Below are 19,388 nucleotides of genomic sequence, written 5' to 3' on the forward strand. Positions count from 1 at the left end.
GATGGTCACTCAACCATTCAACTGGTTACACTAAACTTGTTACTCAGCTTTGTTAATTGGGTATCAGGCCTCCAACTAAAAGTTGCTCCAACCATCTATTATTACGATTAAACTCTACATTGGTTTGCTCTGTTAGGCTCAGTGTGGTTGCCCAGTCTAAATCCATGACCCCCGCCCCCCCAAATTTTCGTATCCAGCTGAGAAGGAGTCTGAGATTCATCTAAAAGGTGTTTAGCAAGCTAAGAGGAAGTGATGCAGAGGTGTGGAAGGATTAATCAGGATAAACTGGAATAAGAATGCCCGAATTAGGATAACTCAATGGTAATAATCTAGGGAAAGGATACAAGACTACAAATTGTTGGTGGAAGTCAAAAGAACAAGAAGGGGTGAATCTGAGTCATGAAAGAGACAAAATCACTTCTCTATTTTAAATCTTTTTTTTTTTTTTTTTTTTTGTACTAGAGATTGACCCAGGAGCACTTAACCACTGCAGGAAATTATACTAGACTGACAGCAAGTCAATTTAGTGTATCACTACTGGCATTTTTTTTAAATTAAAGTACTACTTTATTAAATGAGTTATTTTACACAACATGAACAATTGCAATTGTAAAAAAAAAAAATTATAACAAGAACAGACTGATTTTCAGATTTCCAAATCAGAGTCAACTGTACATTTACACAGAATTGTCTTTGCATGAAGCCCAAAAGGGAACAGCATAAAAATGAGTGTTTCTGTAGCCCCTTGATTTTTGCTGATCAACAGTTTGTTAGAAAAGCAGCTGTAGGTTTGTTACATAAGGTCTGAGACAGTAGAAGAGTCAAAGGTGTCATGAATTCACCTATAAACAACTTTATGCCTGAACATCAGCCAATTCTGGAGGAAGTGGAGTCTTAGGGTGCTTGCTCTCAAAGTGCTGCTTGAAGGTCTTAGGGTCTGGCATTTGTGTCCTACAGACAGTGCAGGTACACGTTAAGGCAGCTTTGGCAGCAGCCTTTTGGTTATGGCCTTGTTTCTTCTTTTGTCCAGCCTGCTTTTGGGCATTTTTTCACTGAAACTGAATCTTCTACTGTCCACGAGCCATATCTGGGCGGGGACAGTCTTGCTGGGGAAAGTCATGGAGGGAAAGAAGGGGGAGCGTGCCCAGCGCCCAGCATCGCTTTGGCCTCCTCCACCCGCCAAAGAGGGTGGCATTTTTTTTTAAGATGGTAAAATACAAAGTGTAGATTGTTCCATAAATCTTTTTATTTCAATTTTAAGTAATATAGGTGTATTGGATCACCCTATAAAATTTATTTCTTACCTGAGTTGTGGTCAAACATGTGAAGGACACTGTTCTAAATTAGTAGTTGTGTTAGTTTTTCATTATGGTGTCCAAAATACCTGACAAGGCTATCTTTTTTTTTTTTCTTTTTAAAGGAGAGAGAGAGAGAGAGAGAGAGTAAGAATGAGAATGAGTCTTTTTTGTAGATAGACACAACACAATGTCTTTATTTTTATGTGGTGCTGAGAATCGAACCCGGGTCCCGCCCATGCTAGGGGGGGGGCTCTACCGCTGAGCCACAATCCCAGCGCACAAGACTATCTTAAAGGAAGAAAACTTGGGGCTGAGGCTGTGGTTCAGCAGTAGCGCACTTGACTGGTATGAGTGAGGCACTGGGTTTGATTCTAAGCACTGCATGTAAATAAATAAAATAAAGGTTTATCAACAACTAAAAAAAAATATTTTTTAAAAGGAAAAGTTTTGGGGGGGCTCATCTTTCTAGAAGTTTTAGTCCACGGTGGGCTAACTGCATTGTTTGGGGCCCAAGGTAAGGCAGAATATCATGGCAAAGGAACACTGCTCTGTTCATGGCAGCCAGGAAGGAAAGAGAAAGAGTGAGAAAGAGAGCAAGAACTGTGCGCAGGAAGCGGGGGAGTAACGTGGAGGGGGGTGCACAATGAACATGAACCCTTCCAGGGCAGACCAGTGATACACCTCCATCCATGCCCATCTGCTTACAGTTATCACCTGGTTAGCCCAAACTAGGATGGACTAATTAGGTTACAGCTTTCATAAAGTAATCATTTCACCTATGAATTTCTGCATTCACACAGGAGATTTGGTGGGACAAGTCATATCTAAACCATAACTGTAGTCTTCAAAATCCTGTTTGCATGAATAAATCACTGTAGTTAAGCTGGACTCCGTGGTGAACACCTGTGATCCCAGTGGCAGGAGGATCCCTAGTTCAAAGCCAGCCTCTGCATCTTAGCGAGATCCTGCCTCAAAATAAAATATAAAAAGGAGCTGAGCTCAGTAGCCCACACCTGCAATTGCAGCAGCTTGGGAGGCTGAGGCAGGAAGATCACAAGTTCAAAGCCAGCTTCAGCAAAGCGAGGCACTAAGCAATTCAATGAGACCCTGTCTCTAAAGAAAACACAAAATAGGGTAGGAGATGTGGCTCAGTGGTTGAGTACCCCCTGAGTTTAATCCCTGGTATTCTCCCCCCACCAAAACACACACACACACACACACATACATATATAGGACTGGGGGTGTGGTTCAGTGAGTGGTTAATTGTCCCTGCATTTAATTCCTAGTACAAAACAAAAAACATAAATTTAGGCAAAAAAAGATTTCAAGTCAATTATAAACATTACCATTATTAAATAAAACTTATTTTCCATTGTAGTGATTAGACACCTGCCATCATCCATGTGAAAGACACAGGAACAAGTTTTCTTTAACAGTTGTAACTTTTATGAGATGAAGAGCATCTCATTTGCCCTTTAAACTCAGAATTCCAGATGGGTGCTGTGGCAAACACCTATAATCTCAGTGACACAGGAGGCTGAGGCAAGAGGATCACAAGTTCAAGGCTAGTCTCAGCAACTTAGACCCTGTCTCAAAATAAAATAAAAAGGGATGGGGATGTATCTCAGTGGTAAAGAATGGCTGTGTTCAATCTCCAGTACTGCAAAATGAACAAACTTAGAATTCCATTCTACCCAAGATAAAACTTAATATATATTTTTATACTAGAAAACCTATATACATCTCTGCAATAAAAATAAAAGTTGAAATTGAAGTTTTAATAACTTCCTGTGACCAGAAGGCACTAGTGTTAAAATTTTCTTCATTGCATTATCAATGTTTACAAATATACAATTGATGAAATATACTTCACATTTTGATAATTAAACATAAAAACTAAATTTTTATTGCGATGTGACTTAATGAGACCGAACTTTTTTTCTATTAATTCATATGCCCATGAATGAATATCATTGCTGCTAAAACGAGACAGGTTTTAACAATTTTGGTGGCGAGGTGCAGGGCTTTGCATGTTAGGCATATACCCTACCACTGAACTATATCCCAGCCCAAGACAGGTTTAACATCAATTCTATTCCTATTTTTCATTCTTTTTTATAATTCTTGTCCTTAGAAACTATATAAATGATTCAGAAATGGATTGTACCAAACAATGGACAAAGGAGAATCATTCATTCTATGCCTTTTCTTTTGTCACTCAAAAATATAATGTTATCACTATGATTGTTGTTGCTTTTCACCTTGTATTTATAAAACACAATATGTGTGTGTATACCATAGTCTACTGTCCCTTTCACACAAATTTGAGGCCCCCTTTTTACTACTGATATATCGTATCTCTAAGGCATGGCTGGAACTCTGATATTCTGTGCCATGTTGTCTTTTGGCTGATATCACATCTTTCAAGAGCCAAACTACTGGACATGGGTTGAGGCTCAGTGGTAGAGTGCTTGCCTACCACACATGAGGTACTGGGTTCAAACCTCAGTGCCACATTTAAAAAAAATGAAATAAAGATATTATGTCCACTTAGAACTAAAAAGTAAATATTTTTTTTAAACAGAGAGTGAGAGAGGGAGAGAGAGAGAGAGAGAGAGAGAGAGAGAGAGAGAGAGAGAGAGAGAATTTTAATATTTTATTTTTTAGTTATCGGCAGACACAACATCTTTGTTTGTATGTGGTGCTGAGGATCGAACCTGGGCCGCACGCATGCCAGGCAAGCACGATACCTCTTGAGCCACATCCCCAGCCCAAAAGTAAATATTTTTAAAAAAGGAAAAAAAAAAAAAAAAAAAAGGAACCAAACTGCTGGCTATTTGAGACTTGGCTCTTACAAACTGGTGAAGTACCTGTAATACAGGTCTTCAAAACATGACTTCTATTTTCTTTTCTTTTTTTTTTTTTTAATGATTTTTTTTTTAAAGAGAGAGTGAGAGAGGAGAGAGAGAGAGAGAGAATTTTTAATATTTATTTTTTAGTTCTCAGCAGACACAACATCTTTGTTGGTATGTGGTGCTGAGGATCGAACCCGGGCCGCACGCATGCCAGGCAAGCTCGCCACCGCCTGAGCCAAATCCCCAGCCCCTATTTTATTTTCTTACAATCTAAAATTTAAGCTTTTCCTGACATGCTGACCTAGGCAACCTCCAGTCAGCCCTATTTTTCCTTCCTTCCTTTTTTCCTCCCTCCCTTTTTGTGGTGCTGGGGATTGAACCCAGGGCATTGTACATTCAAGGCAAGGATTCTACTGACTGAGCTATATCCCCAGCCCCAGCCCCAGCCCTATTTTTCATTCTTATAGAAAAAAAATCTCTATTTACATAAATAAGGAGATTCTCATCTAGGATTTACTGGAGCAATGGAACTCAATTCTTTGAACTTCAAAGTTCTTTGCCAGCCAGGCTTGGTGGCGGCATAAACCTGTGATCCCAGTGCTCTGGAGGCTGAGATAGGAGGATCCAGAGTTCAAAGCCAGCCTCAGCAAAAAGCGAGGTGCTAAGCAACTCAGTGAGACCCTGTCTCTAATAAAATACAACAACAACAACAAAAAAGCCTGGGGATGTCAAGTGCTCCTGAGTTAAATCCCTGGTACCCACCCCCCAAAAAAGTTTGATGCCAGGCTCAGCAACAAAGTGAGGCCCTAAGCAATCCTGCCTCAAAATAAAAAAAATAAAAAGGGCTGGGTATAGCCAGGCACAGTAACACACACCTGTAATCCCAGTGAAGCCAGATTTAAAGTTAGGTAGTCAGTGTAGTTAGGTAAATCGGGTCTAATACCGAGTGAAATCTAAAATGGAGGCCATGCTGGGAATGACTCAGGGAAAACAGGACAACTCATGGAATGTTAATAAAGGCCCTAAGCCAAAGTCCACCTGGAAGAAATGTTAATGAACATCCCCCAACAGATTTGAAGACAGCCCATCCCAAAGAAGTGTTAATGAAGCCCAGGATACAGCCCCCAACAGATTTGGAGATAGCCCATCCCAAAGAAATGTTAATGAACAGCAAACTTGGCTCGGAAATGACCAGATTACTCCTTTGTCCCAAACCCTTCCCACCTACATTCCCTCACCAAACCTATAAAAGGGGAACACATTGCCCGCTAACTGGATTCCACCTTTTGGGTCCCCTTCTTCCTCCGGGAGAAGTCTTTTCTTCTGCCCTTTAATAAATTTCTAATTTCTACTCTGGCCTTGGGAGAAGTCTTTTCTTCTGCCCTTTAATAAATTTCTAATTTCTACTCTGGCCTTGCCTCGGCGTGCTTCTTTGGTGTTATTCTTCAACATCGGGGAGCAAGAACTCGTCACCGGTCAACAGCGGTAACACCAGCAGCTCGGGAGACTGAGGCAGCTCAGAGGTAGAATGCTTATTTGGCATCTGCACGACTCAGGATCTGATCCCCAGTACCAAAGGGAGCGGGGGAAGATTCTCCTACAAGAATAAAGTATGATATCCATCTAACTTACAAAATCGCTTGAGGCTGAGCACCCCAGCAGCTGGGGAGGCAGAGGCAGGAGGATGAGAGTTCAAAGCCATCCTCAGCAATGGAGAGGTGCTAAGGAACTCAGTGAGACCCTATCTCTAATAAAATACAGAAGAGGTCTGTGGATGTGGCTCAGTGGTCAAGTGTCCCTGAGTTCAATCCCCAGTACCCAAGAAAAAAAAAAAAAAGGATTGGGGATATGGTTCAGTGTTAAAGTGCCTTTGGGTTCAATCCTCACTACCAGTAATGATGATGATGATGATGTAGATTTGCGGAAGAGTCACAATGACAGCTCAAAGAGCTCTTCTCCCTGTTGTGGCTCAGAAGATGATACCTTAAACATGGCACTTTGGCACACCCAGTACTTAAAAGGAACTAAAGGAGACTGTAAAGCCTCAGAAATAGTGACTCCCCCCCCCCACTCCACCAGGGGTGCTAAACCACTGAGCCACATTTTCAGCTTTTTGTTTCTAAGACAGGGTTCTGCTAAATTGCTTAAGGCCATACTAAATTGCCGAGACTGGCTTTGAATTTGGGATTTTCCCACTTCAGCCTCCCAAATCTCTAGGATTATAGGAATACACTCCAGCTGCAGCCAGAATTAGACGGGCAGTCATTGTAGATAGGTAAATCCAATCAGGTTGTGTCAAGGAGGCCAATTTTGAGTAAGTCTGGGAAGTAGAGACTGTTCCCTGAGGGATCAAGAACAAGAACCTGCCCCCACTCCAACCTGTTGCCAAGGTAACCATCCCAGGAATTTCCCCTCCCAATAGGGAGCTATAAGGTTGTTAATATGTCCTTGGCTACTCCATCCTGCCCTTACCCCTTCAGCCCACCTGTTTCCCACCCTTTGGCCTCCCACTGAGCATTCCTGGGCCTAGTCACTTAAGCAGGAAGGAGAAAGCTAAGGGGGGAAATCAGGAGAACAAAGGAAGCCTAGGATATATAAAAAGGGCAGAACACTTGCTTCTTGGGATACCAGGATACAATTACGGCCCCCTTCTCCCTCACGGGAGAAGTCTATATTAACCCTTTTTAAATAAATCCTGCTTTATATGCTTGCCTCATGTGCTTCTCTAATGTTCAAACTTCAACACGTGGGGAAGCCGGAAGGACTTACCACCTATAACTGGTGGTATCACTGCTCCCTACAACACAGTGTCTCTCTGACTTATCCCGCCCAACTGTCTCTTAACTCACTCTTTGTCTTGCAAAATGAGTCATTAAAACCAGAATTCCTCTTCCCCCCAAGATGAGTCATAGAAGCTAGAACTTCTCTCCTCCAAAATCAAGTCCTAAAACCTTGGAAGGTCACTCTTTCCTTTCTCCCTTTAAGACCCTCATTTCATGGATGGCGAAACAGTAAAGAGATAACCTAGAGAACGGGAGAAAATATGTTCAGACTATTCATCTAACAAGGAATATATAAGGAATTTAAAGAAATGAACACCAAAAAAATAATCATCATCAAATTTTAAAATGGGATAAAGATCTAGTTAGACACTGGTTAGAAGACATACAAATGACCAAAACATATAAGAAAAAAAATGATCAAAATGACTAATCATTAGGGAAATGCAAATCAAACCACCGGCCTTTCTAGCCTCCACCTTGGCCCCTGAAGCCTCTGTGATATTGATGCCCCAAAAGAATCAAATTGCATTAATGAATTCCTTTTTAAGGAGAGACTGATCGTGGCCAAGAAGGATGTCCACATACCCATGCACTTGGAGCTGGAAGATAAGAATGTGCCCAACCTTCATGTCATAAAGGCCATACAGTCAGTCTCTCAAGTCTAGAGGCTATGTGAAGGAATAGTTTGCCTGGAGATATTTCTACTGGTTCCTTACCAATGAGGGCATTCAGTATCTCCATGATTACCTCCACCTGCCACCTGAGATTGTACCTGCCACTCTATGTAGTAGCCGACCAGAGACTGACAGACCTCAGCCCAAAGGTCTGGGGAGTATATGGCCTGCAAGACCACAAGAGAGGAAGCTGACAGAGCCACCTACGGAAGTGCTGTGCCCCCCTGATGCTGACAAGAAAGTCTGGGGCTGGGTCAGCAATAAAATTCCAGTTTAGAGGCAGGTATATATAAGCAATATACAATGAACATGGTCAGCCACCTCAATGAACTTGTAAGGTATTATTCTGTGTCAAATAAACTTGTAGCCAGGGGGTGAAAAATATCAAACCACAGTGAGATATCACCTCACTGATAAAAAGCCTACTATTAAAAAGACAAAAATTTAAACATTCTGTTAAGGATGCAGAGAAAGGGGAACTCTTATACATTGTTGGTGGGAAAATAAATTATTATGGCCATTATAGTAAACAGTATGGAGATTCCTTAAAAAACTAAAATTAGAGGCAGTGGTAGTGAAAGGGTAAAGTTTCTAAGCTTCAAAGCCTGAGTTAAAATGTACAGGACCAGGCATTGTAAAGCTGCAAAGCCTGAGTTAAAATGTAAAGGATCAGGTATTGTTAAGTTCCTATGCTACACTCAAAACCTGAAATTCCTGTAGCTGTTAAGACAATTCCCGGGACTGCCCAGTAGATATTCCCCCTGACCATTTAGTTGTTTAATAACTTAGGACCCTGTGCAGCTTGGCACGTAGGTATTCAGGGCCCAAACCAATCAGTTTGAATGTACCCCCCCCTTAGGAGTGACCTATCACCCCCTGCCCGACCTGTTCCCGCCAATGAATGGACTAATCATGTTTGAGAGTTGTTGTTCAATTTTCCCGTGCCTCATCATGATTTGCTCTGATGTATGCAAAGTCCCTGCCCTCCCTAAAAAAGTATACTTAAGCACTGCTCAACCCCTGCTCGGGGCTCTGGGCTGCTCTCCCTTCTTGAGTGAGCGCGGAGCCCCAGCATGCTGGATCTGCAATAAACTCCTTTTGCTGTTGCATGAGTCGGTCTCTTGGTGGTCTCTTCCTCCGACGTTCGCCGGACCCTTACAGTAGAACATCTTCCTAACATGCAGAGGGCCCCGGTGGAACTACTATATGATCCAGCAATTCCACGACTGAGAAAATTTCCAAAGTAAATGATATCATCATTCCAAAGACATACTTGCACGCCCACATTTATTGCAGCACTATTTACAATAACAAAGCTGTGGCATCAACCAAGATATCCATCAATGATGACTGGATAAAGAAAATGGTATAAATAATATACACAACAGACTATTATTCAGTCATTAAAAAGAATGAAATCCTGTCATTTGTAGCAACTGAATGGAAGTCTAGGTCATTATATTAAGTGAAATAAGCCAGACAGAAAAGACAAATACCACATGTTCTCACTCATTTGTGGAAATGCAAGAGTTGGCTTCATTGAACAGAGGGTAAAAGTGGTCATTAGAGAATGGGAAGGGTAGGTGGAAGGGGGAAAGAAAGAAGTTAGATAAGAGGCAGCAGAATAGGTAAAGAGGAGAAATTAGTTGTGGTTTTCTGGAGCACACTAGAGTAACTATTGGTTAAAACAACCTATGATATATCTCAAAATGACTTGATGAGTACGAAATTCCCAATACATAAAATTATTAAAGTTTTTTTTAAAACATCTTTTAGTTGTAGTTGGACACAATACCTTTATTTTGTTTATTTATTTTTATGTGGTGCTGAAGATAGAACCCAGGGCCTCACACATGCTAGGCAAGTGCTCTACCGCTGAGCCACACCCTCAGCCCCAATTATTAAAGTTTGAAGAGATGTGTTAAGTACCCTGACTTGATCATTATGTATTTTTTTTAGAATGTTAATATTTATATTTTAGTTTTTGGCGGACACAACATCTTTATTTGTATGTGGTGCTGAGGATCGAACCCAGGCCGCACACATGCCAGGCGAGCGCGCTACTGCTTGAGCCACATCCCCAGCCCCTGACTATTATGTATTGCTTATATATATCAAATTGTCAGAATGTACCCCATGAAAATGTTCAAATATGGTATTTATTAAAAAAAAAAAACTTGTGGCCGTTTTAAAATTACTACAATAACTACTAAATTAGGAAGATGCTTTGAGCAATTATTATGTTCCTCCTTGAAGTATCGCCTACTGATTTTAGCATTTTTCAATATTAATTTTTAAGTAATTAGCTGGTAATTTAATTAGATCCTCCTTCCATTTGGTTGAAAACAAATCATTGGGAACCAATTGAGAAATTAAAATAACTACATATTTCAGCTGTTGTGTCAGTTGCCCTAGAGGCTCTTACACCCTGTGGCAAGTGCATCACCATACTATGAGTTTGAGCACTGGAGACAGGAATGCCTTGCTGAAGAGACTGTCCAGCAAGCAAACGCCACTCTTCCTGCCTGGTACCTGTGGAGAGAGGGAAGGATGAGAAAGACAAAGGCCCAAGTAGACCCTAAGATGTCTATGTTATTTGCCTCCAGGTTGATATTGAGCCACTGCTCAGAGCTGGATTTAAAATCATCTAGAGTAGTCAGCTGGTGGCACACACCTGTAATCCCAGAGTCTCTGGAGGATGAGGCAACAGGATCACAAGCTGAGACCAGCCTCAGCAACTTGGTGAGTCCCTGTCTCAAAATAAAAAAGGGGCTTTGGGCACGGTGGAGCACACCTGTAATCCCAGCAGCTGGGGAGGCTGAGGTGGGGGTTCCGGGGTTCAAAGCCAGCCTAGGCAATATCGAAGGTGGTAGCAACATGGTGTGACCCTGTCTCTAAATAAAGTACAAAACAGGGCTGAAGAATGGTATGGAAAAAAGTCCAAGGACATTTTCCCTAAGCTTTTGTCATTTAAAATCCCAGGTGGCAGCCAGAGGGAAGAAACACAAAGAACTTTCATCTGGCTGGCACCTGACCCCTCACCCTAATGAGTCACCTGACCAACAATAAAATAAGCCCCAGGAAATTCCTTATCCACATTCCTGTTGCACCCTAATGAACCAATGGACCCCAATACAATGAACACCAGGAACTGTCTTCCTGTTGTACCCTAAATAAAGCCTATAAAACCTAGACCCTTGCTTCAACCTGCTGCCATTTTTTGCCCCCAAAATGACCTACACCAGTGTTCTGCCAATTGACTACACTGCTAAATACTGAATAAAGAAAAGCGTGCTGATTCAAGGTTTGCTTCCCGTCTCCTGTTGTTTGTCCTAACATTTGGGGATGTGGCTCAGTTGTTGAGTACCCCTGAGTTCAATCCCCAGTACCCCCCCAAAAAAAGGGGGGCAAGAATAATAGCTCAATGGTAAAAAGCCTGTGGATTCAATCCCCAGTACCAAAAAAAAAAAGTAAAGAAAGAAAAACAATCATCTCTAGTATTAGTTCACAAACTGCTGACATGTGCCTGTGTACAAGCATTCAAACGTCCCCCAATTCTATTGTGAAATGCTTTCCCTTTCTTTGGAATGGGAACAGCAATTTTAGAAATTTCATCCTTGTGCTTTGCTAACGTTTGCATGCCCCCTTCTAGGAGAAGTATGCTTGAGTCAGGAGAGGCCCAAGGGAAAGTGAGGGTGTTATATTAGGTAGGAGTTCAGGGACACCAAGATGGTGGAGGCAGATATAAGAAGGATGCCACTGGATGACAAGACAGGGAGAAAAGTCATATCCTTGTTTAGAGTAAGTCCCATTACCATGACAACTCCTACCATTGACTGCTTATCACCATAACAACAACTGCCATAGGTTTGGTATTTTAAAATGACCAATGGAAGTAAATTGGGCATTATTCTAACTAGGTTTTCTAAAGTAACCAATGGTGGGGTGGACTGGACAATATTCTAATCAGGTAGCATAAAGTAACCAATGGGGGCAAATGGGGTAAAGTCTTCAATCAGGTCCACAAAGTGAAGGGACTGCCTCACAGGTCAGTACTCAAAACACTAATTTCCAGACATCCACGCCTTGAGCCTCTCTCTGACTTGGCTGAGGGCAACTTCCATTTTCACCATCAATAAATCTGTACTTTGCTTGTTACTTGTGTGCCTGCTGAATTCTTTGTTCAGGACACCAAGGATCTGGGTGGCAACTGGACACCCTGCTGGTAAGGAGAGGAGATGGGCTCAGTTTACATAAGTCACACCCAGCAGCAGAATGCTGGCATTGTAGGGGAACAGATGGGCAAGAATGCAAGGCAGGCATCTTCCTTTGGGGCACAACCTATTCCAGGAACAATCTATTCTGTTTTTGTTTTGTTTTTTGTTTTTGGTACTGAGAAATTGAACTCTGGGACACTCAACCACTGAGCCACATCCCCAGCCCTATTTTGTATTTTAGAGACAAGGTCTCACTGAGTTGCTTAATGCCTTGCTTTTTGCTGAGGCTGGCTTTGAACTCCCGATCCTCCTCCCTCAGCCTCTGGAGCCACTGGGATTACAGGCGTTGCCACCGTGCCTGGCTGGAGAACAACCTATTCTGGACACACTGAGAAGTCTTGGTAAAGACATTAAGACCACTTTACTATCTCCAGTGTAGACTACTAACTGGGTCTGCCTTGGAGCCTCCCTTGTACTGGGGATTGAACCCAAGAGCATTCTACCCACTCAACCACTGAATTCCCTCCCTAGCCCCGCCACCCCCTTTTTGAGAAAGGGTCTAGTAAAGTTCCCAGGCTGCCCTTGAACTTGCTATGCTCCTACTTCAGTCTCTTGAGTAGTTGTGATTACAGGTGTGTACCACCGTGCCCAGCAGGTCTTTTTCTGTAAAGTGAGAGGACAGTGTGTCCTTTGGCAACTTTTTTAGAAAATGGGATCTATCTAAACACTGATTTCCTGAAAACTCTGGCCCCAATATTCCTAGAGGTCTATAACCTCGAGTTTGTAGACTTGACTCCGAATGCGCTTCTATTCACTCCAGTGATCTCAACTACCAGCTACTGACAATGATTTATCAAATTCTTGAGTCCGTCCCCCACCCACTCCCCGCTAAACACCAAACTTTTCTAAACGAAGACCTCTACTACAGGGCTCCCTGAGTCCGGGCCTTCGTTTTTCTCTTCTCACAATAAGCTGCTTGGAGCCTCTAGTGCACACATTACGCCTGGTCTCTCCCGCCTGGACACTACACTCACTCTCGCTTGGGCTCTGCAATTAGTCTCTATATTTCCAGCTCTAAAGGTCATCTGGAAACGTGCTCAAAGTGGCAGACCACTAGGCAGTACAACAAAGTACACCAGGCCCGGGCAGTGAGCGCTCATCCTCACACATTAAATGGCGAGCAGCGTTTACAAGCTAGCACCTCGTCTGCATTGTGACGTCCAGTCTTAGCCACGCAGCATTCATCCCTGAAATGCAGTAAATATTATTATAAACCACACTAACGAGCCTCCTCCGCCTTCACTTGGCGCTAACAACAACAACCGCAGGGGCCGCGGCCCCGCCCGCCTGTCCTTAAAGCGGCTAGGTCTGGACTGCACAGTTCTCTGGCAAGTGGTGGGCCTACCAGTGGGCTTTACTACTTGAAGAGTGCAGAACCAGGGAGCAGCTCGCGCGATACGGCGGAAGTGTTCTCGCGAGAAGACTGGGAGGCGGCAGTGATGGCGGCGGCGGGAACCGGACCCGGCCCGGGAGCGGGTTCCGGACCTGGCCCTGTAGCGGCAGCAAATGCAATAACGGCAGAAGAGGGAGAAACGAAACCGGCGACAGCGGTAGCAGCCACTCCGGCCGGAGAGGGGACGTCTGCTGCTCCGGCGACTGAGCCTAGTTCTGGAGAGGCTGAAAGCGGGTAAGACGTCCTGCGGCCTGAGGACATAGAATTCTCTCGCAATCCCGCGGCTCCCGGGAACTCTCCTACCCGCGCTCTCAGAACTTGGACCCTGAGGCCAACGGCTCGACTTTCCCTGCCCCCTCTACGAGGTTAATCCCGCCCTTGGCTTGGCGCTTCCCTTCCGAACTCTATTTAAGGCCACGCCCCTTTGCTCACCTTTCTCGTTAGGTAAGAGCCGAGCACCTTGTCCTGTCTTTGGCTCCGTACCCCATAGGAGGCTGTTAGCTCTCTTTTCCTGCATGAGATCCTCAAATACTCCAGGAAGGAAATCACTTTGCAGTGCCCGACTGGGAAAAGTAACGGTCCTTTCGGCAGCAGAGTGGGAGAATTGCATCTCTGTGAATCTCACCTAGGACCAGCTCATCCAGACTTGTCTAATTGGGTTGTCGGAGTAGACGTCTCAGTATTCTAAGAACCTTCGTCTGTCTTGACCACATTCTTCCTAGTATCCTAATAGTAATCCTGGGCATCTAGTCCAGATCCAGTTTAGCTGGAAAAACTATAAGAGTGAATAAGTTCAGCTGTATTTTCTTTCATTTTGTAACGGGGATTGAACTCAGAGGCGCTTTAACTGAATCACATCCCCAGCCCTTTTTTGTATTTTATTTAGAGATGAGGTCTCGCAGAGTTGCTTAGCTCCTCGCTAAGTTGCTGAGGCTGGCTTTGAACTCGCGATCCTTCAGTTTCAGCCTCTAGCCGCTGGGGTTACAGGCGTGCGCCACCGCGCCCAGCTCAGCCATGTTTTGATGATTATCTTTGGGACTTGGCATTGTGAGGTTTGTTTCTCTTGAAAATTCTTACTTGAGTGCGTTCATTATCTTACAGGGATGCAAACTTGGTTGATGTAAGTGGTGGTTTGGAGACAGAATCCTCTAATGGAAAAGATACACTAGTAAGTATTTCTTTCTGGATGTTTGCGAGGCAAAATAAATTTTGTTTTGTGGTGCTGAGGGTTGAACCCAGGGCTTTGTGCTTACAACACGAGTACTGTGCCACTGGACTACATCCACTTTTAAATTTTTAAGTGAACCAAAAATGCAGTCAAGCCAACTTAATTTGATTCTAATTGTTCTGTGTTCACAGGAAGGTACTGGGGATACTTCAGAGGTGATGGATACTCAGGCAGGCTCTGTGGATGAAGAAAACGGCCGACAGTTGGGAGAGGTGGAATTGCAGTGTGGGATATGTACAAAATGGTTCACAGCAGACACCTTTGGCATAGATACTTCGTGAGTACTTTTACTCTTGTAAGAATTTATTTCTAAAGTAAATCTCAGCATGTTCAATAGTTGGATAGTTTTTAGGCAAAATAAATGCATATATTTCCTGTCTCCTAACCCCTATATAGTGAATAGGATATTGAATAAGGAATTGTTTTGATTCCCTTAGCATGTCTTCTACTTATTGAGGGCATGCCAGTGGATTTTGTCTCTTGATTTTGGGCTTACAATTTGATTGAGAAATAAAACTTTGCAGTTGGAAAGTATTATATAAGCAAATATGAGACAGTATCATTTAAGCCTTGTATTGGGTGTTTTGGATTTTTTAGAAAGAATTTGGTGTATATGTTGGATAAAGCCCATTGTCAAAAAATTGAGGAACTGGGAATGTACCTCAGTGGAAGAATGCTTGCTTAAAATGCACAGGACCTTTACTTCTAACTCATTCCTTTGGGTATCTTGTGCTGTCCCCTCAGCAAAACCTGTTTCTAGACATGCACCTCTTCTAATGAATTAAAATCATATTATGATTGATATAAAAGGGGGAGAATGAAAGGCTTCTTATTCTGGTGACTTGATCAACAGCTAGCAGGTGAGCATTACTGACTCACTGTTACTGGCTCTCAGTAAAAATTTTTTTGTTTTGTTTTGTATTTTGCTGCACTGGGGATTGAACCCAGGACCTCACATGTGCCAGGCAAGCACCCTGAGTCACTTTCCCAGCCCTCAGTAATATTTTTTATGGGCCCATATTATTGCTAATAAATTTAAATAATTCTATCTCAAAATAAGAAGGCTACATTTTTCTTTAGTTGATTCCCCTTAAATGTTCTGAAAAATACCTTCTTTTATAATTTATTGTATGCTTGACTGTTAAAAAAGTTAAAGTGAGTTTTAGAAATGCTAATGTACAATTAACATGTGAGTGGTGACCTAAGATAGTGTTTAAAAAAGAAAAATACTGAGGGATCAGGAAGAGTTGATCTTAGTTAAAAGATCACTAGGGAAAACACACTGCTCAGCAAGGCTGGCTAGTTAGAAAGGCCTCAGAGCCTAGTAATGGAAATTTACTGGAGAGATAAGTAGGAGCAAACCAAGAATGAATCAAACCACAGTTCAAAGTTCTGGTAACTTTGGAGAGACTACTTTGTACCTGAATTTGAGAAATTACACCTAAAGCCAACTACATGGGATGGATAATCTTTATGCCAGAGAGAATATAAGCTAACAGGATATGAAAAAAAAAGCTTCTCTGAAACCTAATTGTTTTTGTTTTAAAATAACTATGTATCTTTAGTGTGAAGCTTTGCCTTCCATAATTGAGTTTATCATAATGCTTAACTGAAGTTCTAGGCCTGTAATCCCAGTGACTCACGAGGCTACGGTGGGAGGATCAGAAGTTTGAGATGGCCTGAGCAATTTAGTGAGAATCAGTCTCAAAAAATAAAAAGAGGTGGGGACATAGCTCAGTGGTAGAGTACTCTGGTTTTGGTCTTCAGTACAAAAAAAAAAAAAAAATCTTAAATTTCTTGAGTGGTATCTAGTAAATAGCACATATTTGGGAATCTTCTTTTTTTAGGGGAAACCCTAAGTTAGCTTGAGTTCAAGGTAAATGTGGCATTATGTTTCAACTTAAACCATTTTTACTAAAGGTCTTTTGTTTTGTTCCATTTACTTTGTAAGACTAAGCTTCTAGGGGCTCCCGATATAGCGAAATGGTAGAGCACTTGCATAGCATACCCAAGGCCCTAGGTTTAATTCCTGGTACTGCAAAAACAACCACCCAGCTCTCTCATGCTTTTCCAATCATCCAGTACAATTACCACTCACTTCCTTTCTTTAGTGCATCTGTTTCCCCTGTTATCTCCTATATCTCTGTCATATTCAGTCTTTCCTTCCCATTGTCCCACTGTAATCTCCAAAACCAACATCTCTACCACATTCAGTCTTTCTCCTCCCACTGCCTTCTTATTCTCTGCCTTCAAAGAGGCGGGCCTTCTGCCAGCAAACTCAGCTTTTAGGAATTTTTTTTTTTTTTTTTTTTTTTGTACCTGGGATTAAACCCAGGTGCCCTCAACCACTGAGCCACATCCCCAGCCCTTTTTTATATTTTATTTAGAAACTGGGTCTCACTGAGTTGCTTAGTGCCTCCCTAAATTGCTGAGGTTGGCTTTGAGTTCTGGATCCTCCTGCTTTAGCCTCCAGAGCTGCTGGGATTATGTGTGTGCATTTACATGGGATTATAGGTGTGGTATCACCTGGCAAGTTTTGGTTTATTTCACTTAACATAACATTTTCCTCAAGTTCCATCTGTTTTTCTGCAAATGATCTAGTTTCTCTCTCTCTCTCTTTCTTTCTTTCTTTCTTTCTTTCTTTCTTTCTTTCTTTCTTTCTTTCTTTCTTTCTTCTTTCTCCTTCCTTCCTTCCTTCCTTCCTTTCTTTTTTAATGTTTAAAATTTTGGGTACTAGTGATTGAATCCAGGGGCACTTGCCCACTGAGACACATGCTCAGTCCTTTTTAATTTTTTGAGAAAAGGTCTCAACTAAATTGCTAAAGCTGGTTTTGAATTTACAATCCTCCTGCCTCAGCTGCCAGAGCCACTGGGATGACAGGCATGTATCAACCATGCCCAGCAATTTAGTTTTTATTTATGGCTGAATAAAGCTCCATTATATACACATACCACATTTTCTTTTTCCATTATCCTTTGATGGACACCTAGGCTGGTGCCAGAGTTTTGTTTTTGAGAATTGCTCATGCCTTTTTTTTTTTTTTTTTAAATCATATCCTGGACACATCCTGTCCTAAACAGACTTCTTTATGCCACTTTGCCAACTCCTCCTAACTTGAATTTCCTCATCCCTGCCTGTAGTTCATCTGTCCAAAAATCACTCATCTTTTCAAATTCAGATCTTAAACCGTCCTTGACAAATTTTTCTAATTCCTAAACCTGAGTTTACTACTTGGGTCCTTCGAACTCTTATGGACTAATATTATCATTTGTAGAATTCATCTGGTAATTAAGCAGATGTTTTGTGATTATTGTCTGCCTGAATAATCTTTTTATAATTCTGTCTGCCCTTTCCAGTGATGTTATTGACACTTTAAAGAACTATGTCTTAGACTACTTTGTCTTCTGCAGCTGGTCTGGTGAACTGTTTATGTGCTCAAAAAAAGATATCTAACATGGACAAGGTGCCAGTTAGAACTTTTAGGTGCTGCATTGTCCACTGTGGTAGATAATGTTTTATTTATTTTTCTATGAAGAAGAATCCTGATATTTGTAGAAAATACAATCCTCATTTCTTTGTCGATTATTACTTTGCATTTTTTTTTTTTATTGCTATTTGTTTGTTGGGACTGGGGATGTAACCCAGGGACACTTTATCACTGAGGTACTTCCCCAGTCCTTTTTATATTTTTTAAATTTTGAGGCAGGATCTTGCTAAGTGGCTGAGGCTGGCCCTGAACTTTTAATCTTTCTGCTCAGCCTTCCAAGTTCTGGGATTACAATTGTGTATCACCTCACCTGGCCATTTTACATTTTTAAGAGCAATTAATATATTAATATTTTTTAAGAGAGAGAGAGATAGAGAGAATTTTAATATTATTTTATTTTTTTAGTTTTTGGCAGACACAATATCTTTGTTTGTATGTGGTGCTGAGGATCGAACCCGGGCCACACGCATGCCAGGCGAGCGCGCTACCGCTTGAGCCACATCCCCAGCCCTATATTAATATTTTTATATAACTGCACCAAGGAGAAAGAATTCATATTGATTTACGTATCATAAAGAAATGTGTGTTCAGAAGTTCACTGATTTGTATAATTTGGCTAATCCACAGATCCTGTCTCCCTTTCATGACCAACTACAGTTTCCATTGCAACGTGTGCCATCATAGTGGAAATACTTATTTCCTCCGGAAGCAAGCAAGTAAGAACAACTCTGGAGTATTTCAAAATGATTGTTCACTGTAAAAGAAAAGGGATCTGGGCTTAGCAGACTCAGAAGACCTTTACATCATAGCTGGTAGAATCCAGTTGCGGTATAGGTCTGAATAATTGCTGTCACCCATTTTAGATCAAATAATAACTCTGCTTTTTAAAGCTGCTCTAACTCTAATTGTATCTTGTGAACCATTTTGTTGAGTATTCCCTTGGTGACAGAACTGTAATTTTATAGATAGCTTTTTTTCCTTTTTGTTTTTTATAGATTTAAAGGAAATGTGCCTTAGTGCTTTGGCCAACCTAACATGGCAGTCTCGAACACAGGATGAACATCCAAAAACAATGTTCTCCAAAGATAAGGTAGAAATGGATTAACATAATTGCAATTATGCCATAGACTCAGATGGGACTTCTAACACTCTTTAACAACAAGTACTTTCTAGCCAGTTTTATATCATTTACTAATTTCCTAGTATATGCTACTTGGCTTGACTATTAGTATTGTGAATACTTAAAAACTTTTGGTTGCCTTACAGAAACAAACAGCTGTCTAATAATCATGTCTGAGGTAAATCTTCTCGGCCTAATTTGGCTTTTGTGGGGATTTTTGGTACTGGAGATTGAACTCGGGGACATTAACCTTTGTTAATATTTTGCCACAT

The 19,388-nt window shown here is 41.7% G+C and overlaps 1 protein-coding gene and 2 pseudogenes across 2 annotated transcripts in view; 2 read left to right on the plus strand and 1 right to left on the minus strand.

Annotated features, from left to right (window-relative positions):
• Nucleotides 1-565: 565 nt before the first annotated feature.
• On the minus strand, nucleotides 566-1,085 carry LOC113193898 (zinc finger protein 706 pseudogene; annotated as a pseudogene).
• A 6,292-nt stretch (nucleotides 1,086-7,377) lies between these two features.
• LOC113193902 (small ribosomal subunit protein eS10 pseudogene) lies at nucleotides 7,378-7,903 on the plus strand (annotated as a pseudogene).
• A 5,413-nt stretch (nucleotides 7,904-13,316) lies between these two features.
• Nucleotides 13,317-19,388, plus strand: part of Ash2l (ASH2 like, histone lysine methyltransferase complex subunit) — a 30,449-nt gene continuing 24,377 nt past the window's right edge. For both annotated transcript variants that reach the window (XM_026404695.2, XM_026404696.2), the window contains exons 1-5: nucleotides 13,317-13,514; nucleotides 14,382-14,448; nucleotides 14,640-14,785; nucleotides 18,624-18,712; nucleotides 18,992-19,086. In XM_026404695.2, coding sequence (XP_026260480.2) covers nucleotides 13,327-13,514; nucleotides 14,382-14,448; nucleotides 14,640-14,785; nucleotides 18,624-18,712; nucleotides 18,992-19,086 — 585 coding nt within the window. In that variant the 5' untranslated portion in view covers nucleotides 13,317-13,326. The remainder of the gene's footprint in view (nucleotides 13,515-14,381; nucleotides 14,449-14,639; nucleotides 14,786-18,623; nucleotides 18,713-18,991; nucleotides 19,087-19,388) is intronic.

Source organism: Urocitellus parryii, chromosome 14 (assembly GCF_045843805.1).
Source record: "Urocitellus parryii isolate mUroPar1 chromosome 14, mUroPar1.hap1, whole genome shotgun sequence".
Lineage (NCBI taxonomy): Eukaryota > Metazoa > Chordata > Mammalia > Rodentia > Sciuridae > Urocitellus > Urocitellus parryii.